General features: G+C 38.1%; 2 protein-coding genes and 1 long non-coding RNA gene across 3 annotated transcripts; all 3 read right to left on the bottom strand.

The window, feature by feature from the left end:
* Window positions 1–1,117: 1,117 nt before the first annotated feature.
* On the bottom strand, window positions 1,118–5,760 carry LOC149052007 (uncharacterized). Its single transcript, XR_016188155.1, has 3 exons — window positions 2,650–5,760; window positions 2,354–2,395; window positions 1,118–2,237 (listed from the first exon to the last, which is right to left on the bottom strand). It is a non-coding gene; the product is annotated as an uncharacterized LOC149052007 (long non-coding RNA).
* Window positions 5,761–8,176: 2,416 nt separating this feature from the next.
* On the bottom strand, window positions 8,177–11,473 carry LOC149052006 (polycystin-2-like protein 2). The gene is made up of 3 exons (XM_089180075.1): window positions 10,787–11,473; window positions 10,156–10,324; window positions 8,177–9,852 (listed from the first exon to the last, which is right to left on the bottom strand). The coding sequence occupies exons 1-3, from the start codon at window positions 11,471–11,473 to the stop codon at window positions 8,177–8,179; spliced, it is 2,532 nt and encodes an 843-aa protein (XP_089036201.1).
* A 5-nt stretch (window positions 11,474–11,478) lies between these two features.
* On the bottom strand, window positions 11,479–18,658 carry LOC149052005 (sperm receptor for egg jelly-like). Its single transcript, XM_089180068.1, has 11 exons — window positions 18,463–18,658; window positions 17,577–17,970; window positions 16,645–17,218; window positions 16,318–16,488; window positions 15,849–15,974; window positions 14,442–14,627; window positions 13,800–14,039; window positions 12,831–13,559; window positions 12,289–12,522; window positions 11,691–12,041; window positions 11,479–11,487 (listed from the first exon to the last, which is right to left on the bottom strand). Exons 1-11 carry the CDS (start codon window positions 18,656–18,658, stop codon window positions 11,479–11,481), a joined length of 3,210 nt encoding a protein of 1,069 aa, XP_089036194.1.
* Between the last annotated feature and the right edge of the window lie 2,937 nt (window positions 18,659–21,595).

The following is a 21,595-nucleotide window of genomic DNA, read 5'->3' as shown; positions in this document are numbered from 1 at the left end:
CTTTATGAGCTCTGTTAAATGAAACTTTTCCTTAACAAAATTCTGTTTTATCAACGCGCAGCTTAAGCTAGTATGCCATCTGTTCGTTATGCATAAATGGAAATTATTGTTATTTATTCATCTCGCTGATGACACGCTAATTACCTCGTATGCCCTTAAAACAACGGTGGCTAACGGCCAAAGTTTAGTTTCCAGCCTACAAAATAACTCTCCCCTAGAAAAGCGTCATGCAGACCATCAATTTTGTGTCCAAACGTTTGAATTCCAACAATTTAGAACGAGCGGTGAGTCAAAAGCTCTTAGTGCGAGACGTTCTTAGGTCATAGTGATGTGCTCTGTGGGCGAGACATTCCACTCTCTCAGTATCTCTCCACGCTCATGGAATAATTGATCATTTATTCTGGAATATTCGCTCGTCTTAGCTGCGATGTATTCAGTCAATCGAAGCTTGAAACGTTTTTACCCATCGCATTTGAGCGGTGTAGAGAGAAAAGTGCTTGTATATCTCAGAATAATTTTTATTTTAACATCTTCCGTTTTAATCGCACGCTTCGTCACCATGTTTATTTATAAATGGGTATGACGTAAACTAGACTACTATAAACTGTTAGCCTCATCTAAATAATTGACTCCTTCTCTCGCTTGTTGAAATTCCTCTGCAATGCTAAGTTCCGCTGTAGTGATATTTGAAAATCAGGCCCATCGAAATATTCTGCATTTCTATCGCTAAGCTTTTTCCTTTAAATTGTATACTCTGTGTAAAAGTTCTTTAATCGTTGTTCAATAATGTGTGCCGAACAGTTTATAATCTCTGGGTTTATGCCTTTTCCGGCTAACATTGCCCCAGTTTAATTCCAAATTAATCGATGTATATTCGATTTAAAACGATACTCCTAGTTTTAGGAATGCGAAAAAAAATGGTTAAATGTAACTGATCCAAAAAAAGATCCAGTTACAAGGATTTTTTTCTGTTCTTTCTAAATAAGTTGTTTACTTATTCAAACATTTACGTATTGATCTATTTATTCAATAAGCAACAACTTGAATGTCAGCGTTAGCAGTTAAGACTATTAGTATTATTTGTTACGGTACAATTTAACAGACAAAAAGAGCATCATTTATCAACAGACCCATTTAATTTATTAAACAACTTGTAATATTCTTGCCAAGGAGCGACTCTTAAACAATTAGAATAATCATCCTTAAAAAACTGATTGAAACCCACCACAAACTACTCCTTTCCTCACTACTGACACAATCTCGAAGTTGTCTCCAAAGTAACTCGAGATTAACAATCTTCCACGGTTGCTCTCTCTCGGTATAGCTTTCTGAAAAGTCAGTCCCTCCCGACAACAAGTATTACTGCTGCACGACTGTGTCCTTATGTACAAAGTATCCTCGAAAATTCCGGACGCTTACAACACAACTATATTGGTAATGTTACATCATAACTACCTAACCTAGTAAACTGCTCCAGAAAGTACCTGGGTATGCATTTCCGCATGACTAGGCATTCTCGAAATTTCTAGAAACCTATAGTTTCAGTTATTATCCATAGCTTAATATTTAAAGTAATGAAAGTGTTTGGTGAGAAGTTTGTAAATTCAATAAGTGAAACGTCGAATATGAAATAATAATGCAGTAAGTGCAGAAAGTCAGCGCGCAAGAATCGAAAGATAAATACATTCAATTAAAGCTGCGTGCTAGAGTGCTTCTTAAAGAAAGACAATTCGTGATATCTTGACTTAAATTCCCGCCTCGTCTGTAGTGGACTGTGGTCTTATTCGAAGGAAAGTCATCAAGATACTGAGCTATTAGAAATTTAAATTTATACATTGGTTTATTTCGATGAATCTTGCCTACAAATATACGATCGCCCCCAAAACAACCTTGTTATCGTAAAGAGCATACATAACAATTACAGCTAGTTGAATGCTTAAACAATAATGAAAAGAAAGAACTCTTTTTAGTTGCAGAGAGCAAGTCAGATCGATCGTAACCGACTTATTGCTGTTAACTAAGTGATTGTACTAGGTAATCGACTGTCATTTCCGGTTGGCTGGATCCAGTTATTTAAGTTAGGTGCGATTTCGATTCAAACTCAGCACAAGACTGCAATTTAATTGCTCATACATCCCCAACCTCATTAGGATTGACCTGTGGCTCTTCCTTGTGGAGTTGTTCTTTAAAGAAGATGGAAAAACGATGTTCATCTTTCTTTTGAATCGCTCTCTGATCTGCAGATAGACGAGCAACACGAAATTCGGTTCTTAGCACATGTACTCGGATATCTATCGAAACTCTAAGACTTGATGATATGGAGTTAATTATCAGTTTGAAGTTTTTTTCTTACCTGAATGTTTCGCATGCAGTGTAGAGCGAAAATTAGGAAACCCTGCAGCATGAAAATGATTTCAAGATCATTAATTTTTGCAATATGCAAACAAATTAGTCAAATACCTATAACGATTTCAAGAAGGAAAGAAAATTGCGTACCTTATAATTGAAAAAGAAGTCTTCCTTCTCTTGCATAGCTAACTGCATTTTTGTTTTCAAAACTCCAAAAAGTTATCATGTGATCATTGTAATGGTGTCTCACTTGGTTAGAAAGTAAAATAATGATAGAGATTGAATAATTTTGAGAGTTACCAGCGAATACTGACTTGAGCAGAGTTGAGTATGGTGAAGACGTAAACGAAAGTTTCATGTACAGGCGAGAGGAGACCGAATACCACCTGACACCCAATAGGGGAATCATCACCAAGCATGCTTTGATGCCAATTCTAGGAGTTAAAGAGAAAACATTCCTTTATTTTCCTTAAAAAATGTATTTTCATTTTTAGATATCGTATGGCCTTACTGATTAAGGAATGAGGAAGGTTGGCGAATAGAGCCTGACTGGAGAAGATGAAAACCTCTTCCACTATTTTGTTTTCGTTTTGTGTTGTCAATCTTACCGTATTTGCTGAGAATGGTAGTTTTCCCCTTTTGCCGAGGAAAGAAATTTGTTTAGTTTCTTAGCTACTCTCTACAGGTTTATGAAAAGCAATCCTCAACATTAATATTGTGATATTAACATACCATTTTAATGTGTAATGATACTCTACCTAATTGTACTCGCTATTTCTTTGTCTGCATTGATGTCCGCTGGAGACTTCGGAAACTTTCAGATCACACCCTTTCAGGCTTTACGCTGTCAATAAAAGGTTGCACAGTCTCCAGACCATCGTAATTGTACAAGACTCGCCGAGTGCTGTATGAACACGACCGAATACACGGGAAGAAACACTGGTTGTATTGACGAGTGGCGTAACAGCAATCAATAGAGTTTCCCATAATGAAGATAATGGACATTTAGAAAATAAAAAAAGTCCAAAAGAGAATAATGATCAACTTTTACGAATCAAAAGAACAATTGATAATATTTAGATATAGCCAAGTCTAAAAGCGGAGCTATAGGGATGTTATTACTGCACAGCCCTTTACCTCATTAAAACTTATCATTGGCTATCAAAGAATTTATTCATGGCAACTAGGAAGGAGACATTAATCATGAAGAGGGGGGCTTGGAGTCAAGGGCCTTTCAGTGGAGGCAGCTTTCCTTTGTTCATTTAAGAAATGAGACGGTTATCTTCTTAAGTAAGTTCCGTGGATAATAAGAGTGAAAGACTAGCTAGATAATTTGTGCAAATAGCCAGTAAAGGATTAAAAGCAAGGTATTTTTTAATTATTGGCGGAAAGCGTCCTCAGTGATCAAATGAATAGGATCAAAGTAGTTATAAAAGACCAAATAAAAACTGTGAACATTGACAAAGCGATGTTGGAATTTTTCGGTATGAAGCGGAGATGAAGAAAAAAAAACTTCATTGCCTCGATGCGCGCTATTTATTTCTTATTGAGTGCATAGAGAGATCAATCTGTACTCGAGCCAAGATGCCTATCCAGCAACAGCCTATTCTTGTTTCTGTAGCGTGAAGTGACAAGAAGTATAGCAATTCTCCCCCTGGCTTGAATGCTCGTCCGTGACATGTTCCTCCCCCCCTCCCCCCACCCAGCCCCTTGCTCAGCATTTCTTCAGGTTTTTCTGTCAGTTCGCCGGTATCCATTTCAACTCCCAGATGAAGCGAGGCACTGTGAGGATAAAGAGACTTGCCTAAGAACAGAACACAATATGTGAAAAATTTTAGTGCCAACTCTGCAATGGTAAATCGATGCCTCGTCTCTGTCTCGATATAATTTTTTGGATGGTTGGATCGAGAAGGTCCCATTTGTCTCACAAAAAAGAGAAAAAAAGAAAAGAGATTCACTATCATTTGCGCGATTTACTGACGGGACACACCACTCAGATAATCAGGTGGTAGCTGAATCAGTTTTATTCCGATTGTGCAGCTCGTCGGTGATCGTGTGGGTAGATGGAGTGTCTACGTGTTCGTATCGATTCGTCACCTCAACTCCGGGCATGACGAATGTGGACATCGTTGTGTTCCAAATACGAACTTATACAAATTTCTTTCTGGGATTCCGTTCTCACAATAAGACGAATTTTGATGATCACTATTTTTTATGTATTTTTTTTTACAGAAGATGGCTAAGAAATATACAAAGCTTTAAAACGCATGTGCTGAGCTGCTAGGCCATTAAATCGTTTGTTTTATCAAGTCGCAGCCGCCTGGGATTAGAGACCTTTAACTACGACGACGGCGGCGACGGCGATGAAGCAAAACAAAAGATCTAATGAGCAGAACAAAAGCAGAACAATAGCAATTGAATGCATAGTTAGGGAAACTGAGGCCTCTAGAAGAGAGAGAATCATGAACATAGCCGTGAACCACGCACTAAGCTCGAATTAAATGTTAGACGAGATGTAGCCTTCAAGCTACCACTTCCTGCTGCAGTTGTTTTTCGTTCAGTCAGCGGAAAACAAAAGGGCGTCGCGCGAATAAAGAAATCGCAAGGGTCTGCCTCCTCTTTTCGTGTTAACGGAGGTTTGTTTTTCTTTTGATGGAAAAATAGACCAAATGGTCAATTACCCTCAATCATCGTTTTCGAATAAATCTGCTGCGTGTTCATTGCCGCAATTGAAAAAATAATATCTTGAAAAAGTTCAACTTGAGCTACTAGGCTAGTTTACACTGTAGGCACATTTTCAACTCGTTTTTTTCTATAATTTTGCCGTACTTTATTGTTACAATGGTTTCTCTTGAGCTACACGGCTAGATCACGCTACCATAACATTTGGACGTGATATTGAAAGAAAGGAAAACATTAAGAACCCCATCGCTTAAAGATTTCATTATTCTGCAATCGGGAATTTTACGAGTTAATTGTCTTCATTCAAAACACTAGAAGCTTCTAGTGATTACTGAGTTTCCTAGCAGTCGAAAAATTACGGGAATTAGCCTCATATTGAATAAACAAACTCAGTCACTGTGATTGCATAAGTCGAAATACCTGCGTTGTTTAAGAAGTGATCATATCATAAAATCAGTTATTTGGAGAGAAATGTGGTTGTGATTTCCACTTCTGGGAGAAATTGTAAAAACTATCCCAGGCATGTCAGAAGTATCTAAAATGTCTAACAAAATAAATTAGGAGGGATAGTTTTGTGCTTGACTTTCTTTAAGTTTAGAGACTGCGTGAGACCTTTGTATGGCAAGGGATTAGATTGTTATAATCTTAAACACAATTTTTGAATTGTGCTGCGCTGAAGCCGAGAATCTCAAATTCCTTTCTACCGAAAAGATGATTTTTCGAAATGAAACTTACCTCTTTCAACTAATCATGAAAGTATTGTAACCGAGAGCATCTTAACAACCGTCAGCCAACTGATCAGGAAAGTTTGCACGTACGCGGGTGCCCTCGATTGTGTTCACTTTGTAAACAGTTTGCAGCTTTTGAGTGTCAATGTTTTAGCTTTGTATTTACGTAAGTGATTACGTTAACCTCTGGTCGTGCGCGATGGCTGACTCGACTACGTGTCAACAAAAGACAAAAGATCCAGCTTTGAGGAATAAACAAACTGACTCTCGTTCCAGTTTTCAAACACTGTTTATTTTAATAATCAGTAAGAAGATATTGTAGGTAATATTTGCTGAAATTACACCGCGTTTTCTTCGCCAATGGACCATAACAGATTACACACCTGACACAAAAGAATATATTTGCCATAGGATTGTATTTTGAATGTACAATTAGTCAACACGATGAATTCAGAAGCGTTAAGTATCAAATAATATTGAGAAGGTTTTAAACATTACTCATAGAGGAATCCATATTTTAAAACCAACTTTATAAAGAAAGAATCAAATAATGAATTAGTTGAGAAGTAAAGTTATTAATGCTGATAGTGAAGTATAATTGTTTGGATAAGTGAACTATTTAAGTGATCACCAAATTTTCATCTGACTTCCTCTCCGCGAGACATGAAATTAGTGTCAATCACTTTCATGGACATTAGCTCTTTTCAGGACAATACGCACTTCTTGATCGACCGTTCTTTCTAACTTTAAGCAGTTTCTACCGCGAACATTTCTTCTTGCCATGCAGCTGAAAGTTCAAGATCAACGAGTGTTATCGACGACACTGAACAATATAGAAGCCACGGATAAATGGTCTTAGGTATTACTGCTTTTTTCTCCGAAACTTTACAGATTTCTAGTTTAAGCAATCCTCTTTGAAAGTGATGGTATATTGTAAAGTGGCACCCGAGTTTATAGAGCAGTACCAAAAATTTCATTTTAATTTCGTATCGTAACCAAGTGTTGATATCTCTGACCATGTTCAAGCCATTTGCATTAATCTCAGACATACCTCAATCGTCTCTTGACGTCATTTAACAACTGAGTAACATTAGCTGGCTAATTAGTGGTTGACTTAAAAATTAAAACAAGACATGTCAGAAATATCATATGATCATTACATTATGGTGAGCCTGGGAGAGTAATCAACTGCCCCCAGCAAAACAACCCAGATGCGTAACTATAGCGCGTGAGTGCATCAAAAAATAGGGGGGAGGGGAGGGGCGTGGATGAAGCACTAGAAAGAATATCACCCCCTTTCTTTGCCAGAGTGATTAAAGTAACAATTTTTAAATGGAAAAAATCTACTCCAGACACTCTGAAGTAGGACCCTCCCCTCCCCTGTTAAGGAATTCTGCTAGCAGTCCTTTGTCGAAACAAAAAGCGAACAAGTCGTCAACACTTAATATATTTTGAGCTTTAAGGAAAGGAAATTAGTTGCTTTTCGGACGCCATCAAGAAAAGGAAAATATCCTTTTCAATTAATATTTAAAGCATGAAATGTCACAGACATCTAACGTGAACTATATTGAGTAACATTAAGGATGAAAATGCAATAAAGTGATATTCTCCTAATTATTTTTTTTTCCGTTGATTCATGGAGTTGTAACTTTTTTTGTTGATTTGGTGTTTTTGATACTTTGAGAAAACATTCGATGCTTACCAAAATATTGAAACCCGCGCCGTAGATCGTTTCTTCCCGTTCTAAAGAGCCAAAAAACATATATAGAAATGAGTTAATTAAAACAAGTCAGGCCAATTATTTCCATAGGGAATGGGCAAGCTTGGATGACCACCACTAATTGTGTATGAGAAACAATTCATTATTTGCCGTTGATGGGTGGGGTGGGGAATAGATGGTTTTCAGGGGGAACGGAGGAAGGATCGGTCGTCGCTAATAAAGTATACAAGTGGACTTAACAAAATTGGTTGCCAATTTACTACAAATGAGTGGGTTTTCTTAAAATATCTTGCCACTGATGAGATGATTGCTGACAATCTAACGAAGCCTTTCCCTAAACACCGCTTCAAGAAACTAATCTACAGGTCGTAAAGCTACGTTTTAATTATCTAATTTAGATGGACCTACATACAAACATAATACACTTTGAAGGAAAGTGGCAAAATATTATTTCTACTCGATCACCTCTACAATTTTGTTGCCACCTTTATGTTGCCATCCTTTATCAAGTTTTTATTTATTTTAAGCGTGAAATTCAATTATAAAGAAGAGAAACTCAACATTTAATACGTATACGTGCGAAGCGTTTCAGCCATTTGAATGGTCACGGGGTAATGTAGACTACAATCCCGATCTTTCAGTCTAATTCTCGAGTATATGATCCATTCCTTTCATCATTTATCTATTTCCTCTCTCCTTAGAAGTCATAAGCTCGCGTTGTTTCCATTAGATAAATATATTCTTCGTCCTCTTTTGAGAATCCCGCCATAACCCTATCAAGCTGCTGAAACAAGTCATACTCTCTTTTCTCTAATTTCCGAAGGTGAGAGTTAGCAACATCCTCTTGGAATCGAACTTTCTTCCTTTTTTTAACTTTGCAGTGTTCGTCATGGCTAATTCTTCCCAGTGTTTTCAAGAATTCGCTAATTCCATCGAAAAATGATTTTCCTCTTGAGTATTTCGGTTGTTTTTCTCCTGGTTCTTGACCTGTTTTCCCCCTCAAAGCTTTGATGGCCTCACTGATTTGGTCAAAGTTGATTTTTGAACTCTTCGTGGAATCAAGGGTAATGCTTCTATCTACTGCTTTTTTCTCTTCCATGTTTGATGCTTGGACGACTTTCAGTTGTCTCAGTCTACTGCTGACAGCATCGAAAAATGCGTTCCGTTCTTTTGAGCCTTTGTAACGAACCTCATCAACGAGTTCGTGCAACTCACTTTCGTTCGCGGTATCCTTTGCATCCAGAAGTGCATCGTTTATTACGCCGATAAAAAAGTTCATGCAGATAATTGTTAGGCTGAAAAGAATACCAAAGACGAATATCTTAGCGTATGTGCTGTTTACCTCTGCTAATTCACTGATTGGTCTGGCTTTTATTCTTCCAAGAGTCAGTTCGAGTTGGAAATAAGCTGCTTTTAGCACTGAGGAGTAGCGCTCAGATCCAGTGCCAAACATCAATACACCGACATGAAGAAATGCCACGAAGAGAATTAATAGGACAATGCTAAAGGATGAAAGAGATTGTGCAGATATCCTCAATGCTTTGGAGAATACAGCAACATGTTTATTGAAGCGAATGACTCGCAAGAGTTTTGCAGTAACGATAAACATCAGGATTCCAAGTACAACATTTTCTGCTTCATGCCAAATGATAGCTTTTTTGAAAGTTATATTTGCATAACTGTTTTCTTTCAACCTTGCCCATGTTGAAGAGACTATGATTTGTCGTTTTATGTACAAAACCACGGCCAACACGGAGAAAACAACCTGGGACATCTCCACCCAACTCCACACGGACTGGAAATACCGGGAACGGTGATTGTAAAGCTTGAAGCATTCTCTTCCCAAAAACAGCAGAACGGATACAGCGTATAGTAAAATGCAAATCAAATAAAACTGATATGAAGCTGTGTTTGTAGGATCAAGAGAAAGAATGTCAGTTTGTACAAAAGCTTCTTTGAGTCCTGATGCCTCAACTTCGTAAAAGTATGTGGCAACACCTAAAATATTCACCGAAGGGTTAAACACGGAAAACTCTGCGAGAACCACCCGGGTTTGCCTATCAAGCCAACCGTTGTTTTGCAAAGTGGTTACGGCTTTGAACCCCGTATGGCTCTCGTACCCGAGGTCTGCTACAAATCCTCCTCCACGATAAAATGAGAACTGTCCCCACTCTGACTCGCTATCACTTTCTTCCGTATTTTGATATCGCCATGGCCTCGGGCAAAGTCGAAATATATCTTCGTCTCTTGTAGAGTTGCCGACAAACCTCCAGCCCGGTTCATAGAAAGCAGTCTTGTCTTCGTTTGTTTCCGAATATCCTTCGTAACATTCCTGGAAAGTTGTCTCCATGTATTTTAACACGTTGCATGGTGCTGTAAGTTTAATAAAAAAAAGGGACATTTATTAGAAAGTTTGTTTTGGAACTCATTCAATCTACAGGTATAGCACACCCCCAATAGTCTTTATCGTGTCGTGTAGAAAAATTTAGTTAAAAACCGGATATCCACTTGTGTCCTTTATTTTTTTTAAAAGGTGTATAGACTAATACAAAATAAAATAGAATATAAAAATCTTGACAACGTATGCTTAACGCTTTGACAGAAAAAAAATTATATTTTCTAGGCGTCTCCTTTAGGGTGAGTTAGACTTAAAAGTAAATAAAAGAAAGAACTTACTCGATTTCACTCTCAGTTGCCTTAATCGAGCCATCCCGACGAGAAGAGAGCGTTTATTACCAATGTACATTGTTTTTTTCTCCTCCTGACCGTTGTACCATCTACCGGAAAACACTCCAGGAATGAAAACTTCCCGCAGCCAGCTCCAGTACTTCCTGTCATCTGCTATCTGAGTTCAATAAAAATTAATGCGTTACTTAGAATTTGTGACTGAGTCACCTTTCGTATCGCTTATTATGGATATGATCTTTAAAACGGACTAAATGAAAAGAAAGTCAAGAACGGGAGATGTGTTGGTCGGATTTCATGGACTGGGATGGAGGCATGACTCGCTGGATCAGGAACATTTAGAAACAGGTAAGGGAGCCAAGCCAGTACGATGCAAAGTCTGAGAAGAATTGATACAGATTCTAACCCAAATTCGAAATGTGATCATTACAGTTGTTCTATACACAACCCACGGACTTGAAAAGTAGCAATAATTCACGTTAAAGAAAAGAGGTGTTTACGCTTTGGAGGATACGTTTATGTCGTGAAAATAGATTTCAAATAGGGTTTGGCAATCCAGAATCAATCGTTGGGTAATATCAGTCTTTTAACGATTTCTCCAAACACAATAAATGTTACTCACATTGTTAAAATTGGGCAGTCCATCTCGGATTGATCTGGTCATTAAGTAGCGATGGTCATTTCTGTTTCCATAGCACACTACCATTAACAAGAAAACGAAAACCAAGTAGATACCCAACTCTGTGAAGTAACGTGACAGGTTCTGTTTCTTGGCCTGGCGTTTCCTCATCTTTTCTACTTCCGCTAATTTCAACGTCCACAGCCTTTGTTTTGAGCAACCGCTTTCAACTTGATTAGAGTCTTCACATGCAGGTACCGTTGATCTCTTCGCCTTCATCTTGATAATGGCCGCCAAAACTACAGCTGTAAAGAACACTTTAACTGGTTCCATGATTGTGACATCTTGAACAAAGGAGATAAGCATTGAGGACAGCCACTGCTCACTGACACTCTTTTCCCAAATCAGGCTATAGAAGATTGTAAACGTAGCAGAAATAGCGCAAGAACCGAAAAACAAGAACCAGGCGATACCTTTGATTAAATTAGCTTTATAGCAAGGACTGTTGTTGCTCGAGGACTTTTTGGATGCTTTTTTAAATAAAAGCACTATTAGTATGTTTATTGGTGCCACAATGAGCGCACTTTCAATACCAGTAACTACTTGTCTCCACGAGAATTTCAGCGGTCCAACTTGAATAGGTTGTTCATATTTTCCTTGGAGCTCATAAAACATTGCGTTTGCAAACATGGATGTCAAAAGCACTGAGGCAGCAAGAAACCCGCTGTACTCTTGAAAAGTGACTTCTCTTTGGTTTGGCAGCAACTGACACCCAGATATGTAGCTCCGTAAGCCCTCTCCGCCAGCGTCTTGCAACCTCACTGGCAAAGTCCATTTGAGATACCGTTGCTAGAAACATTCGCTCGATACGCCCGTCTCCGCGCTCAAGAGAAAACCACTGACTAACCATAAATTTCCAAGACTGATTGGATTGTACGTCCCGAATGAAAATTTCCTCTAAAAACCACGAAGGACTGTCACCAAAGTTGTTATGACCAATCTTCACTTCTCGAATCACACCAAGAGATTTGTTAACATACAGTACAAACATGGCCGAGTTACCACGAGAGAAGAACACGTCAATTGAACCAGTCTCTTCTTGGCTGAGCTGAAGAATGCCACTCCTTCCATCAGAACCGTAAATCTCCATAGCAACTTGAGCTGTTGTGCCTGAGTATATCCAGACCCCTGTAGTTATTACTATCTCGTATCCATATGTACTCTCTGGAGAGGATGGCAAATGGACTGGTAAAACGTTCTTAAGAAAAATGATAATACCATTAATGAATCGGTGATTTACTTTTTTTTTACTTTTTCCCTTACTTAAAGAAAAAAAAATATATACATATTGTTGATATTAAAAAACTTGGAAACCTTAAATGATCTCTGTGATTTCTTCCGAGTTTGCTGATCACTTTTTTTGAGGATACTTAGAAAAATATGAATTCTGCAAGTTTTCACAGCGTATTAAGTTCTACATAATACAAAATATGTTCAAAACTTACATTTTTAGAGTCTTCTATGTCTGTCTTCCTGACGATCACAAGCACAATCACGTAACTTAAGAAAACCAACGCCACCGCCAAAATAACTGTGATATTTCCAGATTCTGGCAACTTTTGAATCTGCACTTGAACCTTGTCGAAGTCGATAGGATTCGGTTTAACCAAAAGACTTCCCCCGAAGGATGTCAGGTGATCGCAGCTGCAGTTAATAAATCTGTCCAATGCTCCTAAAATCTGGAATTGTCCAGAGAGAAAATCACTGTTTCGGTTTTCAGTGCTAATGATGCGTCTTGTCCATTCAAAGGTGTTCAAAGGTCGTGATTAGCTATGAGAATAATTTTATTTTTTACGATGGAAGACTACACACGGGCTCGACAAAGTTTTGTCTTCTAGATTTTCAGTTGCCAAATAAGCGAAGATGATCACAATGGAGCACTCATTTTTCCACAATTACGTGAACCCACGAATTCTCTGAAAAGTGTCTGAACTAATTCCACATTATAAAAATTATTCGATAATGTTAACACTTTACACCGACTCACCCGACAGCCTTTTGTTACCCACATCTCAACTTTCGCTGACCAGTATACACAGCTACGAAAGGTCACCCTCAGAGTATAGTTCTGATCGGTTTTGGAATCATAAGCTGGTGTCACAGATGCAGTTTTACTCATGAGTAGGGTAGGTGGGGGATCTTTGACTTCGACGCAAGAGCGCTTTTGCCGTCTAGCTGTAAAACACGATCTTTTCTTTCTCGTGTGTGGGGTGATCGTGGTGGCATTATAGTTTTTTACGCCTAAAAAGTATTTTCCAGGATGCCTGGCCAATGTTGCTATTGGGGTAGGTGGGTTCGACGAGCATTCTGGTTGTCTCTCCTTTTTGTCATGCACACTTGCAGTCCAAACACACTGTCCATTTTGAGAGATTGTGGCATTGAGATCGTAGTTTCGAGTCGTTGGCCGTTCACCAAATCGCAAGTAAACAAACAGATGTACAGTTGACTCTTGGGGTTTGACTTCTACCTGTATCAGAGTGTTTTCGTACTTGACAGTTATCTCGTGGAAACGTAAATCGTCATCCGTCGTGAAGTACCATAGCTCTTTGGGCATTGTCCGAGGTTTTGATGGAATAACGATAACAATGTCGTCTGGTAGACTTGACACTTCCAAGAGCTCGCTTTTATTGTCCTTTAAGTCCAGAAATAGAACCTCAGAGTCGACTCGCTCCTTGGTGCTGTCCCAGGTGTAGGGGTTGAATGACATTGATAGCATCTGCAATAAGAATAAATCAAAACTTTTTGTTGACTTTAAGGAATTGAGGATTAAGAGACATGATAATTATCGCTAACTGACCATTATTATGGAAGCCAAACGAGAAAAGGAGTTCAGGATGGCTAACAAAGACTGTACCTTCGAATGCGTTTGCTCTTGGGTTATCAGACTTTCCGAAGTCACTCACGGCTAAATCGATTTTGATATGCGCTCGTTCCTTATTTTGATGTAATCCCCTACCTGGGTGTCGACAAAACTTGTTGTGTTTCTTCCTGTGACGGGCCATGGTGGTAAAATGAAGCTGCCACTTCCGCCCTTTATCTGCAGCCCTGCAAGTTTATTCGGGCTATGTCGCCCTAATGTCATCTTCAGGTGACCGGTGGAGATCGATATCATGTTTTCATCCGAGACTTTCAGGGCTAACAATGCGTCTGCAACTTTTCCAAGCACTTTGAGGGCAGTATTAACAGATCTTTCACCCTGTTAAATGAAAGAAAACATCACAAACAAGTAAGATTAACAAAAAGAAGCAAAGCTAGATTAAAAAAAAGGGCTTAGTAAAGACAATGAAAATTTTTTAGAGGCAATTGTAAGGTTTGCGACGACCTACTGTTTATAAGGGGTAAAAATAACGAAAAAAAGCGAAGTTAAACTAACAAAAAGAGCTTACCAACGACAATGAAAATTTTTTTCAGGCACTTGTAAGGTTTGCGACGACCTATTGTAAGTAGCGATAGTGCCAACTTTATTACATAATTTGACAGAAGCATCAGCCTAGCAGGCGATGTGTCAATTAAAAATGAGCGAAGCCGACTCAAGTGCAGCTTGAAGTTTCATATGTAACTAGGTTTCACTGTTGGACTATACCAGCTAACAAAATACCTGCTCTTGGAAGCCTACGGTGGAATCTATTGACGCCATCTCTGCAGATATCTTTAGCACACTTTGAAGACACCAACCTAAGTTTTCGGCCGATCGAGTGACTAACGACAAATCAGCAACGTCTTTCAACTGGACGGTAGACCATAGGAAGTTCGTTTGCGAGTCGACAGCCGATAACGACAGTTCCTGAAAGTGCATTATGTAAAAACATGGGATTACGATTTAAGATTTTGTATTGAAAGGCTCTCGTTCTGGTGTCAAGAGTGACTCGACCCGGCAACAGATAGATATTTTTCCAGTCTATATTACCTGAAATATTATATACGGAATTAAACTTAGATTGGGCAGTCGGAGTAATGAGCAGTCACCAATAAAATCCTATATAAAATGAATTTGGTTCCTTCTCCGATGTGTACCTTTTGTGGAGATCACGAAGAAACTCTTGAGCATCTTCTAATCAGCTGTACCTACACTAAAAACTTTTGGCTTTCGGTTATTTCTTGGTTAAATACTTACAATATGAAAATTGATAAGCTTGATGAGGTAACAATCCTCTTTGGTATTTCCGATAATATCCCTGGGAATTGTTTGTTAAATCACATAATCATTCTTGGAAAATATACCATTTATTCATGTTGTTGTAAAAATATCAAGCCGTCTGTATCCTTACTGAAGGCTAAAATATCTGAAACTCGGAAATTTGAATTTTTGATTGCAAAAAAGAATAAAAAAGAATCTATTCATTATAAAAAATGGGAAAACATGTTAGTGTAATTCAATAGATGAGTATCGGGTATTAACAGTTATAGACGCAGTTGTATGTACAGTCGTTCTACCAAAAAAGGAATTTGATGTAGATTAGTATTTGTACAAATTAGGCTTATATTATTATATAACCACAACATAAATTAAATCTAGCCGACTGTGAATGTAATGTAATGTAGTATTTCGTAATTAGTGTTAGTGAGTAGCGTAAGCGTTAGTGTAATTAACTTTGTATTTGTTTGTATTACTCTAGTATTTGTGCTTTAAGTGAAAATAAAAAAAAATGTTAAAAAAAAAACAACAAAAAAACAACAAAAAAACATGGGATTATTCTTTTTAGGATTAGCTGCTCAGCACAGTACATTTCTATTTCTAGGAGTCGGGGGTTAGAGAGGTATCGTCACTTTTAAACCGAGTTTGTTCAGGTAAAGGAATTTGAAAACGCGCTTAAACTTCTTTTTTTGAAACATTTTTAGGTTTTGTTTGATAAACTAAACCAAGACAACCATAACAGCGCTACGGAACTCTGGCTTATGAAAAAAGCAGTAAAAAATTTACATCATTATGTCAATTAAGGAAATTTTATATTCCTCCACATGTGTCTCATTGTTCTCGATGAACGATCGATCTAATTTTACTTACCAATAGCCCGGGAGAGACCTTTTCCAAGACGTGAAGAGCAGAACCAATCACGGAGGAGCTTTGAAGCAGGTCTGCAGTGTTGTTTACCTTCACTGACGCAATATTTCTGATTATGAAGTCTATAACCTTGAAATGTAATAAGGTTAATCGAATATATTAATGCAAGAACCTTCTAACATGCGGCTATACGTCAGCACGGGTACACAAATATTCACGACTACACAAATACCAGAATGCAAGAGTACACTACCACACAAATACATGAGTGCACGAATACACGAATGGATGAGTTCATATAAATGCTATGTATTATTTGTACTCTACTCAGTACAGTTGGATGATAAAAGTCATTAGCACCACAAAACATGAAGACACGAATGCGCAAATACGTGGATACGCAGAGACATCATTATGCAACTACGCGAATGGCGCGTCCAAGAAGTATGAAAGCATTTGTAAATGCATTTACCTTGATTTTCTCCTCAAAATTCATCCTGGTTTCTAGTGTAACAAGAACAGAGTTTGCTAATTGTGCCGCTTTTCCCAAGTCTCCTTTTCTGATGACTTCCTGGAACAAACTATCATTTGGCATCAGAATGCTTTTGATTTTTTCTAGTCTTAGACTCTGGGAAGGTCTAACCTATGGAAAGAGCATCAGTCACTATTTATCAAGTTGCATATTTAGAAAAATTTGCCCTTTAACCTCCGATGGGCAGCTGTCAAAAAAAAGACAAAATTATGTCAAAAAAAATTTCCCACCAACATCGATATTAGAGTACCTACCGACTAAACTTACCTGTGCTGTTAGATTAACAGGAGAAGCAGAAATTCCGAAGTTATCAGTCACAACAACGTTGAGTCTTATGTTATAGTTTTCTGCATTGTTCCCAGGCGGTATCCCAAGAGTAACTATGGAGTTGTTGACGCCATGATATAACACAGTGTACATACCGTTCCTTAGTCTATATTGAAAACGGTAGGACAGAGGGGTGCTGTCACTTGTCCAGTTGACACAACTCAGAGTAAAGTATGATTCCAAGGAGATGCCGCTTGACGGAGTGATCGAGCATGTCCCCCTTGTGGGCGGTAACGCAGTGGAAATGTCATAAGCTGACATCGCCCGTAAACCGTCGGTAGTTGTTATAAATAATGCCAAGCGGTACTTATTTCCAGCAGCAAGGGAACCTCCATTTATAACAATGTTGCTTGCATTTAGTGGTGTACTTGTTATGAGTTCTAAATCATACTTTCTTTGCCAAGCAGTGGACGCGTTTCCCTCATATCGCTGGTAGAGTATCCACTCATATGAAGAAATTTGGAAGCACTGTAATCCCTGGCATTCTGAACTGACGCTAAGACGTACTGAGGGGCTGATTTTAGGCAGACAATTAATGAAACATTTAGAACGAAGGAAAGAATGGTGATTACATAGTGAGATTGTAGATCAATGCGGCGCAACAAGGGTCTTGCGTGTTGAGAACAATGGTGGTCATAGTAACCGCAACAGAAACAAACGCAAAACACAGGGTCACAAGGCCTTTATGAAAGGTCGTCCGAAACAAATAAACAAGAGAAACAACGGCTATGGCAAAAGCAACAGCAACAACAACCACAACAACTGAAGCAGTAACGACAATAAGAAAATAGGAAAATAAATCGGGATTTTAGTCGCAAGGAAAATAACAAACAACAGCAGCAGTAGCATCAACAACACGCTAAATTTCTTACCTTTGATCGATTTTAGGGGGATCTCCTTTCGACAAGTGGATGACTTGATAAACGCTAGCATTGCGATAGTCTTTGGTCACAACCAATCTAACTATGCAGATATCACCAAGAGACATAGCCCCTGTATCCAAGGAAATTTGCACGCCAGATGCTCTTCCATTATATTGCAAAGCTGACTCGTTTACCTCTGTAAAGAAATCTCTCTCTGTTTCCAGCACAAAGGAGTAATTCCCTGTGATCTTACCATAATGCCAAGTAAAGTTTATTCCCGATTGATCACCATGTGCAGCTTCAGGGTCATATGAGGGTGAGCCATCCAACGTGATGTTTTCTTGGAGTCCTCGAATCACCTCAGCGCCGCCGGAAATGGCTGCTACAAGGTCCTGAGTCTTACCTAAAAGCCGATGCAACAAAAGCAAAAGTTTGTCACTTTCTAAACTTAGCTTACTGTTAATCAGAATGGTTCTGCTTTGTCATCAGTGTGCTTCGGCAAAGCTGTAGTAGCCAGTAAAAGACATTTTCAGATTGCTTTTCGGGTTAAGTTTCTAACATGGAACTATTGTAATATTACCTCAAGAAATACCCCCTACTCAAAATACTAAAGAGTTTCTCTTGTATACCCGTTTATGTTCCGTTATGAAACAGCTACAATAGCGTTTGTCAAAAACACGAATTAGACTATTGGATACTGTCCTTCCCACACTTTTAAGACAAAACCCTCGCTCCAGAAAAGGGTGGCATGAAAAAGGCGCTGTAAGAAAAGAAGAACGACGAAAAGTTTATTTTCAGGTGTGCTCAAAATGTATCATAGTGCTTAACACTCCAAAAAAGCTGAAAAGATGCCATGTGAAATTGGAAAGAGCCTAACTTTTGGAAAATAAGCAACCTTCAGTTGTTGATGACGATAATGAAGTCGGTGTTGGTAAAACTGTCATTGTTGTCGGTACTGTCCATGTTGATGATCCTGTGCGTAGGTTGGTGATCCCGTGTATGTTGGTGATGTTGTGTATGTTGGCGATGCTTTCCATCTCGGTGATGCTGTCCATGTTGGTGATGCTGTGTAGGTTGGTAATACTGTCCATGTTGGTGATGATACTGTTAATGATTCTTCTGATGACGAAAGGATGAAAAGAACAAAAAGAAATATTAACATTTATCTAATTAGTTTGAAAAGCCCCCTCTCTTCTTTGAAGACAATACCATACAGGTTTTTAATATGAATTTGAGGCAATTAAAATGAAGGTTAATAACGACTAATTAGTATTGTTAAGGGATGGCGCACATATTGTTCGAAGTAAAAGAAAGAAAACAACAAGGTCAACAAGGCTTGGTTAATGCCTTGACTAACTCTCACAAAAGAAGGCTGAGAGCCAAAGAAAGAGGGCTAACTACGAACTCTCAACACGTAAGAACAAACAGGTAAATGGGCAACCGCTCAAAGGAAAGCACTCAACGAACATTGTAAAAAACAGTGATAAAATAGCCCAATGAAGGAATGCGATTTCTGACCTTAGAGAGCCTATTTATACACTTGCAAATGAAAGAGATGGAATACAGTGTGTTCTCTGACTCTTCAAAAGCTAGCTTTTACAATAGCGGAAGTAACAAAAGTAAAGCATAAGACGCATAGAGCGTAGACACACTTTAAAATGTAGGCTTTTAGCCAAAGATAGGGAGATAAATAAAAAATTCCTAAAAAAAAAATTCTCAAACTATCAACTTTCTGAGAGTCAAGTCAGCGTGCTATCAAAGTGTCTCAAACTCATCTCAACATCCGTAACAAACGAATGTAAAATTAGGCAACAACTCTCGCCATCGGTTCAAACTTGTATTGCCCATGAGAGCTACTTGGAAAGTGTCAAAAGCACCACTTGAAGAGGTGACTGTAACTAAGCCAAAATATAATTTGTCACGCAATAAGGTCACGGCTCTGAAAGAGTTGAAAAACAATTCTGCTTTAAACCTCAAAAAAACAGACAAAGGTACAACAACAGTCATCTTGAGTAAGACAAAAAAAATAGAGGAGGCCAAAGTGCAACTCGACAGCAGAGTAGTAGAGCACCAGCAAGTCTATCTGAGGTTTTTAGACAATACAGACGATAGACCACAAAATACATGTGTCAGTTCAGACAATTTAGATTGTTTCTCGTGGAGTAATGCGATATAGTTTTTTTTTTTTAAAAGTTATGCTCTTTTTCTGTTAAAAAAAAAACCATATACAAAGACACACAAAGTGTCCCATCTCAACCCTCCCAACCAAAATAATAACTCTTGCATGCCACGCATGCCTATGTTTATCTTTTTGGTAAGCAGAACATCAATTAAATTCCGACTCAGTATTGACTAGTTGTTAATAAGGAAATGTATCACGCCCTCTGGTGACCAATGAGAACTGAGATAACCCTTACTAATCTCGCTATAGCGTAATGGTTGCTAAGTCAATCGAGATGTCTGCCATATTCGAATTAGATGCAGGATGGTCAGTTTATTATGTTCACTGCACAAATTGTATCGCATTGAAATTAGTCCCTACAGCTTTCCAAACGATCGGATATTAAAATAGAATACAATTAACACAGAAGTGATTCCCCTATGCGAAGAACAATTAAGTCTTTTTAATTAGTTTCATAAAGTGATAATTGGCATGTATCTTAACCGACATGAGTTCTTAGCTCTTCACAAAAGATAATACACCTCACATCATCATGCACTGTTATCTAACAAAACAATTGGACTTATGATTCTTTGTAATTGGTATTCACCGTCATTTTTTTCAATCGAAAGGATAAACTAACTACATGAAAATAACCGATAACTGAAAGTTTCATGACTGTTGTTACTCGCAAGAGTGATAGTAATAGAACCACCTGTATAACTTTCCTCTGCTCACCAGCTAAGCCGTTAAAAGTTAAACATGTATATCGTGTAAACGTTCATTGAGATTGTTTTAAAACATATTTTCATTCATGCAAATGCAATCATTCACTTGATCCTGACTATCAGAGGGTTTATATAAATCCTTTCGTGAGTATCACAAAGGATAGCAAAGAATGTTTTTATTACGCCTAAGCGTTTCTGGTGTCTTTTAGTTTACTCAAAATAATGTTATAACACAGACAAACAAAAAAAACCAAAACAACAACAACAACAATAACAAAAAAAAATTTACCCATGGAAATCTCACAAATATAAGTTTGTCCCCAAATTCTACCACCACTGCCAAAAACGCCCCGTTCGCCATGACTGGACCGCTTGTACATGAAAGCTGCATCGTTTTCATCACTTGGCTCCCCTTTTTCCCATTTACAAATAGTCAGCGGTCTTCCACTCACCCAGGTCCAATTCCCGGCGTTTTTTGTTAAACCAATACTCCACATATGTATAAAGCTACTGCATGTAGCTTTTCGCCTTTGAATCTCGTCATTGATGAAAGTCCATTCCTCTTCGGTTTCAATGGAAACTAGGTCCTTTCCTTGGCTTCGGCAAGTTTCTCTGTTCCAGAGCCAGGATAATCCTTTTACCGAAAATATGTACCAAGAGTTTTTAAAAGTTATATTTGGGCATTCTACGAAATGATAAAAAGGAAAAGCAAAAGACTAATTATAATAATGATGATAACCAAAGTGATAATTATAAACATAATTATGATAATTTATGGTAACATAAAAAGATTATAATCACAATCTCAATAAACAAGAAAAATAAATGAAATAGAAAACGTGACTTATTCTCTATAAAATTCCCATTTTTGTAACATCTGCAGTTTATGTTTGATCAGTGTCGATTGATACAATACATCTTTCTTCACTAAGGCGTCCACCATCTCTGACCTGCTTTTCAAAATTAGTTAACTTCGCATCAGCTAGGATCATTTGTGAGTTCATGTAATTTTGGTAGTTGAGTTTTTAAATATTAATCAGTTCCTAGTTATGCTGACACCTTCCCCACCCCTCCCCCTATTCTTCTTCCCCCATTCGAACAGACTGAAAAAACTATATTGAATGTAAATACAAGTTCTC

The sequence above is a fragment of the Pocillopora damicornis genome, chromosome 1 (assembly GCF_964200805.1).
Source record: "Pocillopora damicornis chromosome 1, jaPocDami1.2, whole genome shotgun sequence".
Lineage (NCBI taxonomy): Eukaryota > Metazoa > Cnidaria > Anthozoa > Scleractinia > Pocilloporidae > Pocillopora > Pocillopora damicornis.
The sequence above is the reverse complement of the archived record's forward strand: the minus strand, read 5'-3'. Positions and strand labels throughout refer to the sequence as shown.